This window comes from Nematolebias whitei, chromosome 4 (assembly GCF_014905685.2).
Source record: "Nematolebias whitei isolate Nwh7 chromosome 4, NemWhi1, whole genome shotgun sequence".
Taxonomy (NCBI): domain Eukaryota; kingdom Metazoa; phylum Chordata; class Actinopteri; order Cyprinodontiformes; family Rivulidae; genus Nematolebias; species Nematolebias whitei.
The window spans coordinates 3,029,067-3,045,356 of NC_056501.1; the positions used below are offsets into that span (position 1 = coordinate 3,029,067).

General features: G+C 39.5%; 1 protein-coding gene across 1 annotated transcript in view; it reads right to left on the reverse strand.

Annotated features, from left to right (window-relative positions):
* Positions 1-16,290, reverse strand: part of pdgfc (platelet derived growth factor c) — a 57,089-nt gene that overhangs the window by 15,411 nt on the left and 25,388 nt on the right. The window contains exon 2 of the mRNA XM_037675586.1: positions 703-895. Coding sequence (XP_037531514.1) covers positions 703-895 — 193 coding nt within the window. The remainder of the gene's footprint in view (positions 1-702; positions 896-16,290) is intronic.

Genomic DNA, 16,290 nt, shown 5'->3' on the forward strand with positions numbered 1-16,290 from the left:
TATCTATCTATCTATCTATCTATCTATCTATCTATCTATCTATCTATATAGTATCAGCCATCTTGGATTTTGACATGATAATCCACTTTATGAGCAGTCTGCTGCTTCCTTAGCTAGTTATTGTTACTAATTGACTTCATGTACTCCTACATGTGTCCAATTTATCACTTTTCTTGTCTGTCCAAACAGGTCTCACTTGTAAATGAGTCTTTGAGGCTCAGTGTGACTTATCTGTTTAAATAAATGTTGAATGAATGTACATCATGTGTATGTTTCTGTCCATTGCTCTGAGACAACATCTGTTGTGACTTGGGGATATAGAAATAAACTGAACTGAAATTAATTGGACTGAGAGTGACCTTTCTTCTAAGTGAAGCCACACACCAAAACAAAAATCAAGTTTCTTATTTTCAAGTTATCTTGCACACAACACGAATGGACTTTCATGGTGGCAGCCATCTTGGCAATGGACATGGCAACCCAATTTTCAAAAGGATATTCTCTTATGTCTCGATGCAGCCACACACCAAAATGGAAGCCGACACCTCTCTTATTTTTCAAGGTCATGCTCAACACGTATGAACAGATGGACGGAATTTGCAATTCTCCTACTTTGCTCTGCGACGCGGACCCCAAAAAAAAAAAAATAATAATTTGCATATCAAATCAAAGAGCAATGTTTTGCATTGTGTGGTGACTCACTTGCAGATTCCATCTTCAGGGTCCTCCAGACCAAACCTGTCATCAAACCTCAGCTGGATCCTCATGTTGCCGGCTGCCACGAGTCTCCACACCAACACAACGTTCCTCGGATACGTGTGTGGGAAGTCTGGGCTGTGGATCATTCCTTCTCCAGACACTGTTAAGACTTTTTCTTGACTGGAATCTTGCACTCCTGAAACAAGCATACAACAAAAAAGATTTGAACGTGTATTTTTATAGGATCGTTTTTTGATAGAATAAAATGAAAATCTTTCATTGGGTTATTTTGCTGATGAGAACTTGGATTAGAAAAATAAGGTAGGATTGTTACAACTATAATGGGACATAAATTTGTATAAAATGTTGTCCAATAATAACAACAGGTATAATTTAACTATCTCATCCCTTTACTTTATTAGATAGTTTAATTTAAGAAAGTACTCAACTTCCACTTAGATGGGTAAACAAGGTATTTTTATACCACAATATGGTTTGGTATAAATCTTGATTAAATTCAGTAAAGGCCTGATGATGCTGCAACATGGAAGGTCCAACAAAAGTAAGAGATGGTGCTTGAATCTTAAAGCAAAACACAGATAAAATAAAATTATTCTCATCCTGTTGGCTTCCATGTGGTTTTGCCTCTGAACATGTGTCATGGCAGTATATCGATAAATCAAAAACATTAGCTGCCAAGGAGATTAATGACACAATACTCTCATGGGTTTCACCAAGCATCTTTCATAAACCCATCAAAGATGTCACTGAGACCAGTGGCTGAAGGGTTTTAATCACAGGAGAAGCATGTCACTCATCTCCTGCAGGGCGCCAGAGACCTCGTAACCTTCAGACAAACAAGTGCCAGGATGCTCCCACCTGAGCCTCCACGGGGACAACAACCTCAAGCAATAAACAGAAACAACCAGGAAAAGCCTATTGATCTATCTTTCCTTTCGGACGTCTGTTCAGCTATATGTATATACACACACAATCGAAAACATCAGAAACAGTATGTACTAGAGATATTTGAAAGAGTTGTTTATCTTCTATTTCTTATAGGCCAAAGGCATGGTGGGTTAATTAGTGATTCTAAACTGGTTATGCATTTAATGGAGGATGGTTGTCTGTCTCTTCTGTGTTAGGCGTGTTGATGGATTGACACGCCGTCCACAGTGAACCCTGCCTCACAGCCTGTGCCACCTTCTATAGCCCCCTGTAGCTGTTTACATACAGTGAAAATGGCTTTGATTAATGGATGAATACCTGAGAAGGCAGATGTCAGCAACCAGTTGATGAGCTATAGTTGTGTTATTATTTAACACAAGCTTAAATGTTAGAGCCTTTAGTAGTTTATTTAAATAACACGTTAGGATCAATACATTTGTAACATCTGGTTCCGAGAAAATGTTCCTTTTTTAACAATCGTTCATTCTCTCGTCCAGGATCGATCCCCGATCATTGCACATCTCGTGGTGTCTCTGAGCAGCACACCTCATCCCCAAATGCTCCCAGTGCTTTCAATAGCTGCCCACTGCTCCACCTGGTGATGGATGAGTTAAATGCAGAGAGACGATATCACCATTGTATGGGAACATACAATGATGACAACACATTGTTATTATTTTTACTACTTGTAGACATGATGCTAAGATGTTCAATGTTCAGGTCACGTTTTTCAGTTGGTTTATGAAGACAGGTTAGCTGGACAGGTCGCAGGTCACAGTGGACCAGTAAAACTTCAAATTACTAAATAGAAACGCACTCACACCAATTTCTTCAGATCAGTTATTTTGTGCTTGATGCGCTGTTCATCTGTTCAGTGAACATGGACAACATGAAGACATGCAGAAGGTGCAGCTGTCAAGTTAAAGGTGGGAGGCTGAGGACGTGTGTGATGAAGTTGTTCCGAACGTGTGCAATTCTGACACTGAAGAAGACGATGTCAGTGGTTTTAGTGCACAGGAGGAAGATGAACATAGCGATCAGTAACTTTTCCTGGTAAGCTACTGCTTTGTTTCTTTTAACCAGCCATGCTACAGACAGTGTTCACAAATATTAACAATAATAACAATAATTTACTGTATGTTACTGGTACATATCTAATTAAAAGTAAAAAAATAAAAAATCTTTCTTTCTGTGTAAATATCTCATGTTACAATGTGGACATCTGCAGCTTATACACAAGCATGTCTTATATGTGTACACATTGTATTTTATTTAAGTGGGTGTGGCTTATATTCGGGTGCGCTCGATAGTCCAGAAATTATGGTATATGACAAAGCATGACTCTATACCTTTTCAAATAAGATTTTGATGTAAAATAAGGAGATTTTACAAAACAATCACACTTTTAGTGATTAGTCATAAAACCCTGTTCTCTAAACAAGCAATGCTAAATGTAATTAATTTAAACATCAATACTTGAGACTTTGCTTTTTGTTTTGCCATCAGTGCAAAAATCATTTTCTGGTGTGTAACTATGTTCAAATAATGCGTAAAACCTCAACAACTTGTTGAAGTGGTGACTTTAAAGAGTTGACATGGTGCACTTGTCCAGTGTTCACAATTCACTTAAATCTCTTTCTCAGCCTTGTATGAGAAATCTTTATTCATGAACCAATCAAAAGCATCGGAGTGATCGAGGAGCCAGGAGGATTTAACGTGCACAGACCAAGGACTGTGCTTTTACACAGTTCAGAATAGATGAAATTCATGTGCAACACAAATAAAACAAACAAACAAACAAAAAAAACAAATATATGTCTGGAAAACATTGGAAGTTTAAATTGTCTTTAGTTTGACATGATTTAAGGTTTCCACTTGCAACAAAAAAATAAAATAAACCACATATTTTACCACCTGCTCATTCTGTGTAATGTCCAAAATCAGATGTTTTTAAGAGCAACAAAAACAAGTAGACAAAACCAATTTCTGGTTCTTCCTTCTTAAGTAACACAATAAAAATGTGACGCCATTTCCATTCTTGCACTTCTGTTTACTTAAAAGATGCATTTTATTTAAAAAGTTTCAGCAACAATCTTGGCAAAAGGGTGATGATGTTTCTGTCTGCACGAGTTTGTTTATTGCAGTCAACAATGTCAGCAAAATATCTCAGGAACCATTGGAAGGATTTTAATGAAACTCCCAGAAAATAATCATTGGATATCCATTAGAACCAGTTAACCTTTGGAGTCAACTCAAATCAAGATGGTTGGAGCTGCTACAGTAAATCAACCTTAGTCTACACGACATGTGGTCAAATTTGACAAGAATCAGGTTTAGGATTTGAAAACTCAGCTGGACAACAAAAAAGGTTAAATAGTTTATTGGTTCACAGCTGCTGATGGGAGTCCGGGTCCAGATGTGGGAACAACTCTGCAGATATGACAGTTAGTGGTTTGTAGGTTTCCAGGGGATTGCTTGTCACTAGCTATGTTTACATGCACAACATTTTTTGACCGGATTGAAATGTTTTCAGATTAAATAATTCAAATGTATTGTTTACATGGGCACAATCCGTTCATGACGAGCGTTTACCTGCAGCGGGCTTTGTTCTGAACAGAAGTACTGACATGTGCAGAGCGGTAAACTCTCCTTAACAAAAAACACAGAAAAAGAAGTTCAACTTCTGGTTTACTTCCGGGACGAACGTTAACAAACCTGAGCACTAGAATGGACCCACGCCAGGTTTTAATGATGGTGGAGACGTTACTGCACTCCCTGACTGAGCTGCAGGTAATACACATCATTCTGAGCTCTTTCAAAAGTTTCTAGTAGAAATACTGTGTCGCTCACTGACCAGTTGTTTCTGCGACACGCTAACATTATTAGCATTAGCCAGGTGGAAATGACAAAGCGGCACATGCGCAGTCAGGTCAGTTTTTCACCATCAGATAAAAATGAACAGATCAAGTGTTCACATGCACACCGTTCGGGTTATGAATCAGCGTAAACCACCTGTTTCGTTTTAATCACAGATTATTTCAGATCGCGCTGAATAAACAAAAAATAACTCGACCAGGTTGTTCACATGACGCGTTTTTATTCAGAATGGCCATTTTATCTGGTTACTTATGTCCATGTAAACATATCTACTAATGAACAGCCACTAAACTTCTCAGGCAGGTAAGGTGGTTTACACCTGTCGGAGTTAGGATGGATGACGTCACCGTAGCTGGTGGAGACACAGTAGCAGAGAAGCGTGGCGATAGCTATGAACAATGGGGTAATCGGGAATTGGGGTCAGTTAGAGGCTGCAGGTTCATGCACAGGATCTAAAGATGTCTTTAAACAAATCCAAAGGGCAGTCCAGAATCCAAGGGCCAGAGAGCAATGCTTAATATGCAGTGCTTAATTTGAGCCGGATCCTGCTGGAACAGGATCTGGGAACTTTCATATTTTGACAGGGTGCGTTCCGGTAACTCTCAGGCTTATTAATAATAAAGTTATGTACAAATATAACTGCCTTGAACAAATAAAAACTTATATTGGATGTGTAAACTGAAAATACATAAACACTAATTTCAAAAACACAACAGCCACTTACGAGTGTCTTAATATCACATGCGACCTGCCTCTTCCAGTAATATTTCTGCTTCTACCCTTAAAAAATCTCCACCCCTAAAAGAGTGGTGGGGGTGAGTTAACGACGAGCTAACCGGGCAGGAGCAATAAACTGATGGAGGAGGCACCTGGAGGTTTCACATGTGGAGTCAGACAGTGAATTCAGCTTGGAACCGTTAAGTAAACTGGGGGGTGTGGGTGGGATGCTTGACAGGAGTGGAGTGTTTTCAAATGTAGGTAAATGTAGACGTTTAACAACCCGTTAAAATACAGCAAAATGCAGGAAATAGCATTTACTTTATTAAAAAATTTCTGGGGTAGGACCCCCAGACCCCCCACCCACACCCCTCTCCAGCCAACCCGCCCACTATTTAGTACCAATATTGGGTTTGATAATCTGGCAAGAAGCTTCTTTTTCTAATGTTATTTGGTGGTTGGCAAACAATGAAATTGGTGCATTACTGACACACGCTGGTAAGAGTGTGGGCTAGAATGTCACTCAAGGATTAAATTCTATTTTATAATTGTGTTAATTTAAGATAATGAAATATCTGAAGTTTTACTTTTTGAGTTAGTTCTAAACAAGTCAATTAAATCTAATTTTCAAATTTTGAATCGAACATCTTTCTTCCTCATAATTCTGACAGATTACATGTTCTGTTGTCTCATCAACTTCACAGTGTTCACATTCACCTCTGCAGTGTTTCCCTAAAAGAAAAAGAGGCTGTTTAACCCAGTTGACAAGGAGCCTGTTTCTTCTTCTTCTTCTTCTTCTTTGGTTTTTAACGGCAGCTTGCATCCATCAATGTTGCACTACTGCCATCTCTTGGTGTTTATAAGTTAATTTCTTTCCTCAAATTCTCTTATTGAGTCCAGTATTATTTAAAAAACGAAATATCTTTCTTTTCCCTTCTTCACTATTCAGCTGCGAAGCCACATTTTCAAATTTTAGTTCCCTTTTACAACCTATTTCCATTCTCAATAATCTTCTTTGACCCACATATTTCCTGCAATTAATAAAAACATGTTCTATTGTTTCTGTGGTATTACACCAGTCACATAAACCAGTAAGATGTTTCCCCATCTTAAAAAGAGTGCCATTCAAAAAACTATGCCCGGTTCTTATTCTATTTATAATTATCTCCTCCCTCCTATTTATTCCTCCGATTCTTTTAACATCAACTGTATTCTGTATCCTGTATAAACAAGGAGCCTGTGAGTGACCGGAGCTCTTAAATAGAGGAGGCAGCAGGTGGAGGGCATGAGGCTGATTGAGCTGTGGGTGCAGGAGTGGGCGTGGCAAAGAGACAAAGGCAGAAAACATGACAAACGTTATTAACTCTGAGCTGAAGTCTTCATCTGTAGTAGCTGAGAGTCATCTTCAACAGTCAGTCTGAGCTCCAGCACGTCTCAGGAAATTTCACAATACTGCTCATGATGCCAGTTCCACGTTTTAACCAAATAAATTATAAGAATGTCTCTTTTTAACGTAAGATAATTTTAGCTTGAAACTCTGGTGGGCGACATGCACTCAAACAAGGGGTTTGAGGCCTTTCATTTAATTTCACCATACTCTTTGTTTGCTTATTTGCCATTTTGAAGCAATCCAAAAAGGCTTTGCATTTTCTGCTTCCTGATATTTAATAACAAGTCCCCTCTAAAAAAGTTAAATCTGGTCCTTTTTTTACCTGGATTATTGAGCATGCATCAGGATAACAAGTTCCCTCATTTCTCATCTCAACTCAACTCAACTCCCTCCAGCAAGGATGTGAATAGAATATGAGGAAGTGGCAAAAAGGTATAAATGGTTAGAAAACTTGGAAATCTTTAGTTCAGAATGCATTTTACACCTGGAGCTGTTTTTACATGACGATTGCTGAGAAGAGTCACCTACAAAGGTTGTTCTTGCTCCTGTAAAAGCCTGTTGTCTCCAGATGTTTGTCCTGGTCGTGAAAGTTAGAGGAAGTGCAGAAACCTCATGCTGCGTAATGAACAGTGGTTTCTGACTCAGTCTGGTGAGACTTGGTTTTTTTATTTAAACTTGAGATAAAGACACGGTTCGGCTGCTCTCTAATTGGCTGTCTGGTGGAACACCTTCACTTTGTTCAAGCAGTGAGCAAATCCAAGAAGTGGAGGAGAAATAGAACAAAAAGAAGAGAGAGTAAGGACAAAATCTGAATATTCCATCCATCATCTTTATCTGCTTCTTCCTTTTTGGGAATATTCCATCATCATGAAGAACAGTTCCCGTCGTTCTGACCTACCTCAAACGTGGCATCACTTTTAAACCACATTCAAATATTAACTGTTGCTTCAGGTTTGAGTAGTTTACTCGTGAACTTTCAGTACCTGCTGATATATATATATATATATATATATATAAAAAATTTAAAAAAAAAAAAAAAAAAAAAAAAAAAAATATATATATATATACATATTTATTTATTTATTTATTTTAATTAGGCTTTTACTTCTTTTGTAAGCAAATCAGTCTGACATGAAATTTTAAAAACATTTTTCAAAGAACAGAAGATATCAGATTTCTTGTTTCACCAAATTGATATTAACATACAGAACAAATAGCTTAAAATAAAATCAACTGTAAAGATAGGCTGTTATACAGATGAACAAAAATATCTTTAGAGCAAAATTATTTGGGAAAACATAATTTTAATTGAACGCACTGCTGGCTTTGGCTTTGTATCTCCAGATACTTCCTTCACCACAGATGACAGCAGGTGCAGAGACGTGTGCGGCCGGTGATCAGCTGATTGATCCATTTGAGTTTAACTGGGATTTTTTTTTTTTTACCTCTTTCAACCGGCCGGCCGGACCTGCCTCCTCCTCTACAAGTAGATTAACACAGTTTCATATTGTGCATTCTTATTTAGTTTTCTTTGTGCTGCATGATTCGTAAAACTGCATCAAAAGCCCGAAACTGACCCGGCCCGCACATCAAGCACATTATTTTGGTCCGACCTGCAGGGTCGGGTCAAGCCGGGCTCGGGTTAGAACTGCAGCTCTAATGCACAGTTGAAATGCAGAAGGACCTGCTGCAGCTTGTTACAGCTGCTAAAGAACATTCAGCGTTAAGAGAAGGAACAAGGACGGTACTTAAGGGTAATTACAGGCAAACGTGTGTTTTAGTTTCATTAGTTTTCTGGTACATCGTATATGTATCTTGTAAGTTTAGTTTATTTTGTGTTAAATACGTAGCTTTTGTCAGTTAACAGTGTTCAAGCTGTTTTTGATCAACTGCATTTTATAATCATGTTACAAATGTTGGTTAAAAAGGTGAAAAATGGTTGAATCAGAAAGAAAAATGACTTGTGGTAAAACATAAAGCGTTGGTTGTTCTCATTAGATTTCTGCTTTGATGTTTTCATTTTGGCTTGGTGTGGAGCCAGGTGGGAACAGACGGAGTGACGGAGAGCCAGATGCGAAGAACAACAAAGCCCGGGCATGACTCCTCCATGAAAAGACTCTTTCATACCAAGAGTTTGGCCTCAAGTGCAAACAGCCTCACCAAAACGCAGGCTACTGTCTCTGCAGAATAAATTATGCTCCCTTCAGGCCAGAAAACAGAAACACAACAAATTGTTCTTTTTATTGAACTTTGAACGTTGTTTTTTTACAGTAGGTTGATTTAAAGCATGATTGTATACACATAAATCTACATATTTGCTTTTATTTTGTTTTCAATCTTTTTTATGTGTTTATTTCTTCCCTCTTCAGTGTAACAAGTTACAGCATTCTGGATTTGATAGCCTGCGTTTATATTCTTTGCTGGATGAAGTGGAAACAAGCCGATAGCTTTCATATGATTAGCACTTGGCACTTTGTCACCACGGCATGTTTTTAATTATATCCTTATTACTGCTGGCTCTAAAAAATCCAACGTGCACCAAGAATAACATGAAAATGGACATCCACGTTTTTAATACGAGTTCAGATACGTGCGTCTCAGCAGGGCATCAGTAGAAGCTGTCAGAAATGCACTTTAATATCAGAATGCCATTGCTTTCTGGGGGAAATAGATTATTGTGTATAATTCTGTGGCTTAATACTCTAAATGTGCAACAATTGAAAATAAGCATGTTATTACAATTAAATGAGAAAACAACATAAAGCTTTAGGTTTGGATTAAAAGTTTTTCAGATGTCTTCAGTGATAATATATGACCAAATCCAAACGTTCAGCTGATACACTGCATAATTCAGACAGAGTCGTCTCACGTCTTTGCAGACGCACTGGGAACGATAAGTTTCCCTGTTTGCTTCGGCTCATCGTGGTCGAAGCTCCAGTATGTTCTTTTGTTCAGTTGCAGCGGAGCACAAAGTTCTTACGAGTGACCTCCTTCAGATCTGCACAAAACCAACCCTGATTAAAGGGAAGTATTTTTATTGTGCCTGAACAGGTTTGCCTTTCATGCTAAACCTTCACACTGATAGTGTGTGCCCCCCCCCCCCCCCCCCCACCCACACACACACACACCACCACACACCTTGATTTATCCTCAGTGCACTGTAAAAAATACCCAGACATGCAAGCATTCAGTCCGGATTCTGGGTGTAAGTTGAATATGACCTCACTCCTGGGGTTAACCAGTGTCATCTCATGATCACAGGCGCAGTCCCCTCGAGTGAATTACCTCAAACATGACTTTTCCTTGACCCACTTTTCCCCCCTGTTTGAGGAAAGTAGAGCCGACTATTAAGGGAGGAAGTGACTCTGAATAAATACGAGCCTATACAGTGCAGTCATTGTGCTTTGTTCACACGTTAGTGGCTGAACCAGCCGTGCTGTTACACATTAACCTTTCCCCTCCCAAAACAAAACTGGAATGTGCATGAAGAGAGCCACAGATACGTGCACACTGTTGTATAAGTGCACAGTGAATCACTGATATTAGTGGTAGTGACACACACGTACAGTGTGCATCGAAACACAATGATGTGCTCGCATGCTTTGTTAAACAAAACATTTAATCTTTATAAATTAGCTTAAGGCAAAGATGGTGTGATAATAAACTCTGTGTCCACACTGTTTATAACCAGGTCTATAAAAGGATGAAAGATGCAACACCGTTCTAATTAGGCAAATACTATTCTAATTTCAAGCTACTGTTATAAAATACTGAATAACGGTGTCGTTCCAAAACTTTCGAGTACAACAAATACTACAAAAGTACATGCAGTTCTGTTCAGTGCAAAATGAGTAATCCAAGTATCTTAGAAGACATTATTTTAATAAAACATAAAAAAAGAAAAGTAGCCTTACTAATGAAAAACAGTAAAATACATATTGTCATGTTTGGTTGGACCCAGGTTCCCAGACAGGACTCAGGAACTCGAGACTTAAATAAATAACATTTATTAATAAAAATAGAAAGGGCTGACGTGCAGAGAAGACACAGAGGGAGACAGGAGCGTGACGCCGTACAGGACAATCCACGGACAGAGGAACAACAAGGAAACGCAGAATATACAGACACACTAACGAGGGATGAACACACACACCTGGGGAAGGGCAGCAGGTGGTGGAGGAGGAGCTGATCACATGAGGGAGAAACACTGAGGAGCGCAGGACAGATGACAAGAGACACAAAACACTCTCACATATACCGTTTCATTTACTTAGTTTTTATTGCAGCATGTAGAAACATTGAAAAAATAAAAACAGAATTATCAATGAATAGACCAATATAAAAATATAAAAACATATGATATAACCATGTGTATTAAAGTATATTTTTGGGTCGACAGCAGATGTTAACGAGTTTTGACGCACAGCCGGTGATTACATTCTGTGAGTGAACCTGAAATCTGTCCAGTGCTGCAGAAGATATTTTACAGACAATATGTCTGTGCCATGAGTAATCACTCCAACTACAAGTCTGGGATGACTCTCAGCTACTACCATGCAGAATTTTATATGTATAAAGTAGCTGAGGTACGGAAGTTACTCAGCTGTGGCCGACCTGGGTTGACTCTAACTGGTAACCAGTTGAAGCACCTCCAATGATTATTTTCTGAGAGTTTCATTAAAACCTGCCCAGCGTCTCGGAGCGATTCTGCTACAGACAAACAAACACACACAACATCGTCGCTGCTTCACCTTCCACAGCAGACTTAAAATAAGGAGCAAACTACAAAGAATAATGGGGCGAACAAAACGTTGGCTTTCCTGAACCTCAAAACCAGTAAAATATATGTCTATATTCTTAAAGTATGAGGTCACAGTAAGAGGTGGAAAAACTTCCCAAATGTGTTCTTGTTGGTCTTTAGGTTAATATTTGTGGTGAGTTGGTCCAGGTATCACTTTCACCCACTATGAGCTGAAGGTTTGTACCTTGGTGCAGCGGTTTTGCCCTGCAGCTACACGGCTCATACCTAACAGCTCAGGACAGCCACTTCCTGTGTGGTGATTGACAGCCAGGTCAGGCTGACACCAAATCCAAATTGGTTTCATTTTAGCGCCGTTGCTCTTTGATCAAAACGAAGGGGAGGACCTGCTGCTGAAACACCCTTCGGTCAGGTGGTGACCAAAGAATTCGTCTTTTACGAGTTTTTATTTCAGCCTTGATGTAATCAGTCCAGCATCTGCAGCTTATTAAGGCCAAGCAGCGGATACTGCAGGTGCTGTAAATTACAAACCACGATCGGGGAATTTATTGCTTTGGGGTTTACAGTGGGTCAAGTGAAAGGGAGACTGAAACACACTGTGGGAATCTTATACCATTAAAAAAAATATTTGGCTGCATGGTGCCCTGTCTGCAGCCATTTGATCCGTCGACATATGGGCCCGAGTATTTAACTGAAGGAAGGGTGCAGCAGGCTCGACTCTCATGATGTCAGCAAATGTTGTCAAATAAATTGTTAAAAAAGTTACCAATGTGTCCAGTGAATTACACAGTACATTATACACTGTAACGTGTTTAATTGGATTTCCTGTGTATTTAAATATATTTTGTATGGTAGACAGCATGACAATAAAAGTAAAGCTGTGCTGGGGCAGAGACAGAGGGGTGGCCAGGGTGGCACTCCAGAAGCCTGATTGGCCACCCCAAGTGACTCCCTCTTCATTGACAAATTGCTGAATATGACATTAAAACATATATGATTAGAGTAAATGAAGCTACATAATTATTGGTCTGTAAATTATTTTTAGATACACATATTCTATACCATGTTCATTAATTCAACCTTTATTTAAACAGGTTAATCCCAATGAGCCTCGAAGACTCATGTTGTACAATTTTTATCAACAAAAGTTGTGGGTGGCTGTGGCTGAGTGGTTAGAATGGTAAGTGGTTAATGGTTAGTCTTCCAATGCAAGCATTGGGAGTTTGATTCCACCAGCAGTCACATGCAGAAGTGTCCCTGGGCAAGGCACTGAACCCCTCATTGCCTCTGATGTGTGTCCCATCAGTGTATGAATGTGATAAAGCTCTGATTATTTGTATAGATCTAGTAGAGTGCTGTATGAATGGGTACATGAGGCTCAGATTGTAGTGGAAAGTGCTTTGGGTCTCTTGATAAGATAGAAAGGCACAATATAAGTACAGTCCATTGACCATTTACCAAAATTGGCAGTACATTTTCCTCATAGATCCTTTATTCTCAAGTTTCTTTATTCTCAAAACTCTTCAAGGGTTTTGGACCCACCTCAGCCGTGGTTCCAAGCGAGTCGAGCAACGGAAGTAATTATGATGTCAGCAAATGGCAGCCGTTGATTGTCGACACTGGATGAGCCATGTCTCACCTAACCCTAACTCCTCCTGAAGCAGTATTTTCAATCCGTTTGTTGCAGAGCGTACTTTCCTGAAATGCAGATGGTGAGTTGCAAGTCCCATGTAATCCCATGGACTAACAATGACGCATAAACCTTTTTATCCGTTTTGGCTGACAAGCTCATAAAGCGAGAGCTTGATGGAACCACGAGGAATGAATGAGTGTACCAGGAGGTGTCAGAAAAAATGGCCACCTATGGCTACACTTAAACGTACGAACAGTCCCAGGACACAATTTAACAGATGATATTCAACTACCGCCCACTTTGCACCGATGATCCCACAGAGTGAGGGAAACACTCCAAATGGAGACACACCTGCACTTGAGGAGAGCCAAAAAGAAGCAATGCAATTAGAGTTGTTCTTAATGGAGAAGTGGTTGTGTGCCCCCCTGATTAAGCTGTAGCCACCCTTGTGCCACCCCTTGGAAAAAAAACTATAGCTTCGCCCCTGAAGCTGCAACCTGGTAATAACAATCTTTACAGATAATGTTCATTTGTATAAACAGTTACTTTATGACCTGCTGAACCTACTTGCTTTTGTATGTCACATCAGAAAATCTAATTGGAACTCTTTTCAGACTTTTTTGGTAAAATTAGGCAGCACGGTGGCGCAGATGGTGGAGCTGTTGCCTCTCAGTGGGAAAGTCGCTGGCTCAAATCCCGGCCCAGCATCGTTCTGGGTGGAGTTTGCATGTTCTCTCCGTGCTGTGTGGGTTTTCTCCAGGTACTCCAGTTTCCTCCCACAGACCAAAAACATGCATGTTAGACTGACTGGTAACTCTAAATTGTCTCTAGGTGAGAGAGGGAGAGAGAGAGAGAGAGAGAAAAGGTTGTCTCGTTTGTCTCTATGTGTCCCTGTAATGGACTGGAGGCCTGTCCAGGTGTCCCTGTAATGGACTGGAGGCCTGTCCAGGTGTCCCCCGCCTCTCGCACAGTGACTGCTGGACATGGACACCAGTGACCCCCGTAACCCAGAAAGAACAAAGTGGGTGAAGATGGTCGAGGAATGACTTGAAGTTTGGCACCAAGCTCTGTCAGAGGGAAAGTTCATATTTCTATCTATAAATCAGTTTGATATTGTGCAAGGATCTTATAAATTAGTAATTATTTAAATCATTATTGATCATATTGTGCCCCAAAAGGCATAGCTGAAAAATAAAGTGCTATCAAACAATAAAACATTTTGGTCTACATAAAGCAAAGCAGAAAATCTTTAAGCATTACATGCAATCATAAAACAAGATATTTGGTTATTTTCTACAACGTCAATATTTTGGACATGCTAGCAAATATGGGTTAAATGAAATAATAAAAAGATGGTTTATTGACGTGGTAGCAGTTTGTTACATTCTTATATTCATTAAAGATTTCCCAAACCTTTGGTTAATCGTTTGGGGCTTTAACGGAGGCTCCTGTTTCGTCTTCAAACCTCCTAAATCTCGAGCTCCGTCGTTCTGGGACGAGCAGTCATGCCCGTAAAAAAAGCAGTACGAGGGTCTGGGGGTTAAATGCAAATTAAAAATAAGAGGAAATAGAAAACTGAAAGAACTAAATCCCCAAGTTTTTGCTGCGCTAACAAAAATTAAATCTCTTCAACGTACAATTCAGATTATGATTTTTTGCTCCTTTGTTGCGCGGGAGCAGAGCAGTAAGTCTCGAGGCGTCAGAAGTCGTGGGTGGAAGAGGAGTTCATGATCTGAAACTGTTGAGCAGAGCGGATCATTTCCAGCAGAGCTGCTGCAGAAAAAGTTCAGTCACGGGTTCAACACGAGAACAAGAAGAGGGGAGACGTGTGTTCACACCTGCTGCAGAGGCAAAACATCTGCAGCTCACATGGTCCAACCTGAAAGAGCCAGATGTTGTGAGTCTGCACATGAACTTTCTTGACGATGCAGTGCCCTGAGATGACTTCTGTTGTGACTTGGCTCTATATAATAAACTGAACTGAATTGAATGAAGAATTGTGTTGTTCTGTCGGCTGCGCCCTTCTGCAGGGGTCGCCACCGCAAGCAACTTTGTCTAAAAATGTGAAAATTATTCATGTTCCTGCCCTTCCTGAATCAACCTGGGCTCAAACTCACAGCCTCAGCCCCACTGTGGCACCGACCGCTGAGACACCTGAGCCATATAGACAAACTGTGCACGTCATTATGTACCCAACACACACAAATGATATATCATCATTGTGCCATATGTGTCTACCAGGGAAAACAAATGAATAACATGTAAAATAACCTTCAAATTATTTAATTTATATATCATGTAAAACAAAACATTTAGAACGTATTGCCTCTAAAAAGCTTAATTGTGTATGCATGTAATTACACATCCTAAAATAGCACACTAATGGAAAAAACCCCACATATATAAGGTATTTTGTTGCATTTCTAATACTTGTAAGATTAAAAGAAGAAGCTTTAGTTTCATATTTATGAGTTAAATCTAAGACTACAGTTGCTGGAAATCCAAAACAGCATTCAGGAAATGTACAAAAATAAACTGTTGTAGAGTTATGTAGAACTAATGTAAGCCCTTGAGTGAGTGATGGAGATGTGGAGTGATTACAAATTGTGATAAGAGTTTCCAAAGCTGCAGGCCGTTAATGAAGCAAACACACAGAGGTGTGAAAGGGAGACACACCAAAACTAAACTGAAGACCCTTAACGCCCCCGAGGCTCTGGGCCCATCTAGCACAGCCACTGAAGCTCGTCTTCACCCAGCCCCGCTCCTCACATTACAACACCACACACACACACACACCTTCCACCATTCAACAGAGTCTCTAATTAGTGCCCGCAGTTGTGTTCGGCATCTGGAAAATGCAAGATTGAGTGTCGGTCTTTTAAGTGCAGCCATCTATTTGTGTTGGCCGTCAGAAAACGTTCAGTCCGAGACTCTGAGCCTGCTTTCAGACACAACATGAGTCCAAACACTGTTTGTTGTAGGTCGTAGAACAAAGGACACACGAGGGTTTCACACTGGGACAATAATAGTATTTATACTAGTTTCATCTGCTTTCCTGCTGGATCAGGGAAAAAGAGTAAATAAAAAAAAAAAAAAACAGCTCAAATGAAGGTTTAAAAAAATGTGTTAAAATGTGTTAAAGTAAAAAGAATTAAATCAGTGACACAATCATCGCATTAAAATATCATATTGACAAGAATTAAGTGAGTATCTCTCTCTCTCTCTTATGTATATATATATATATATATATATATATATATATATATA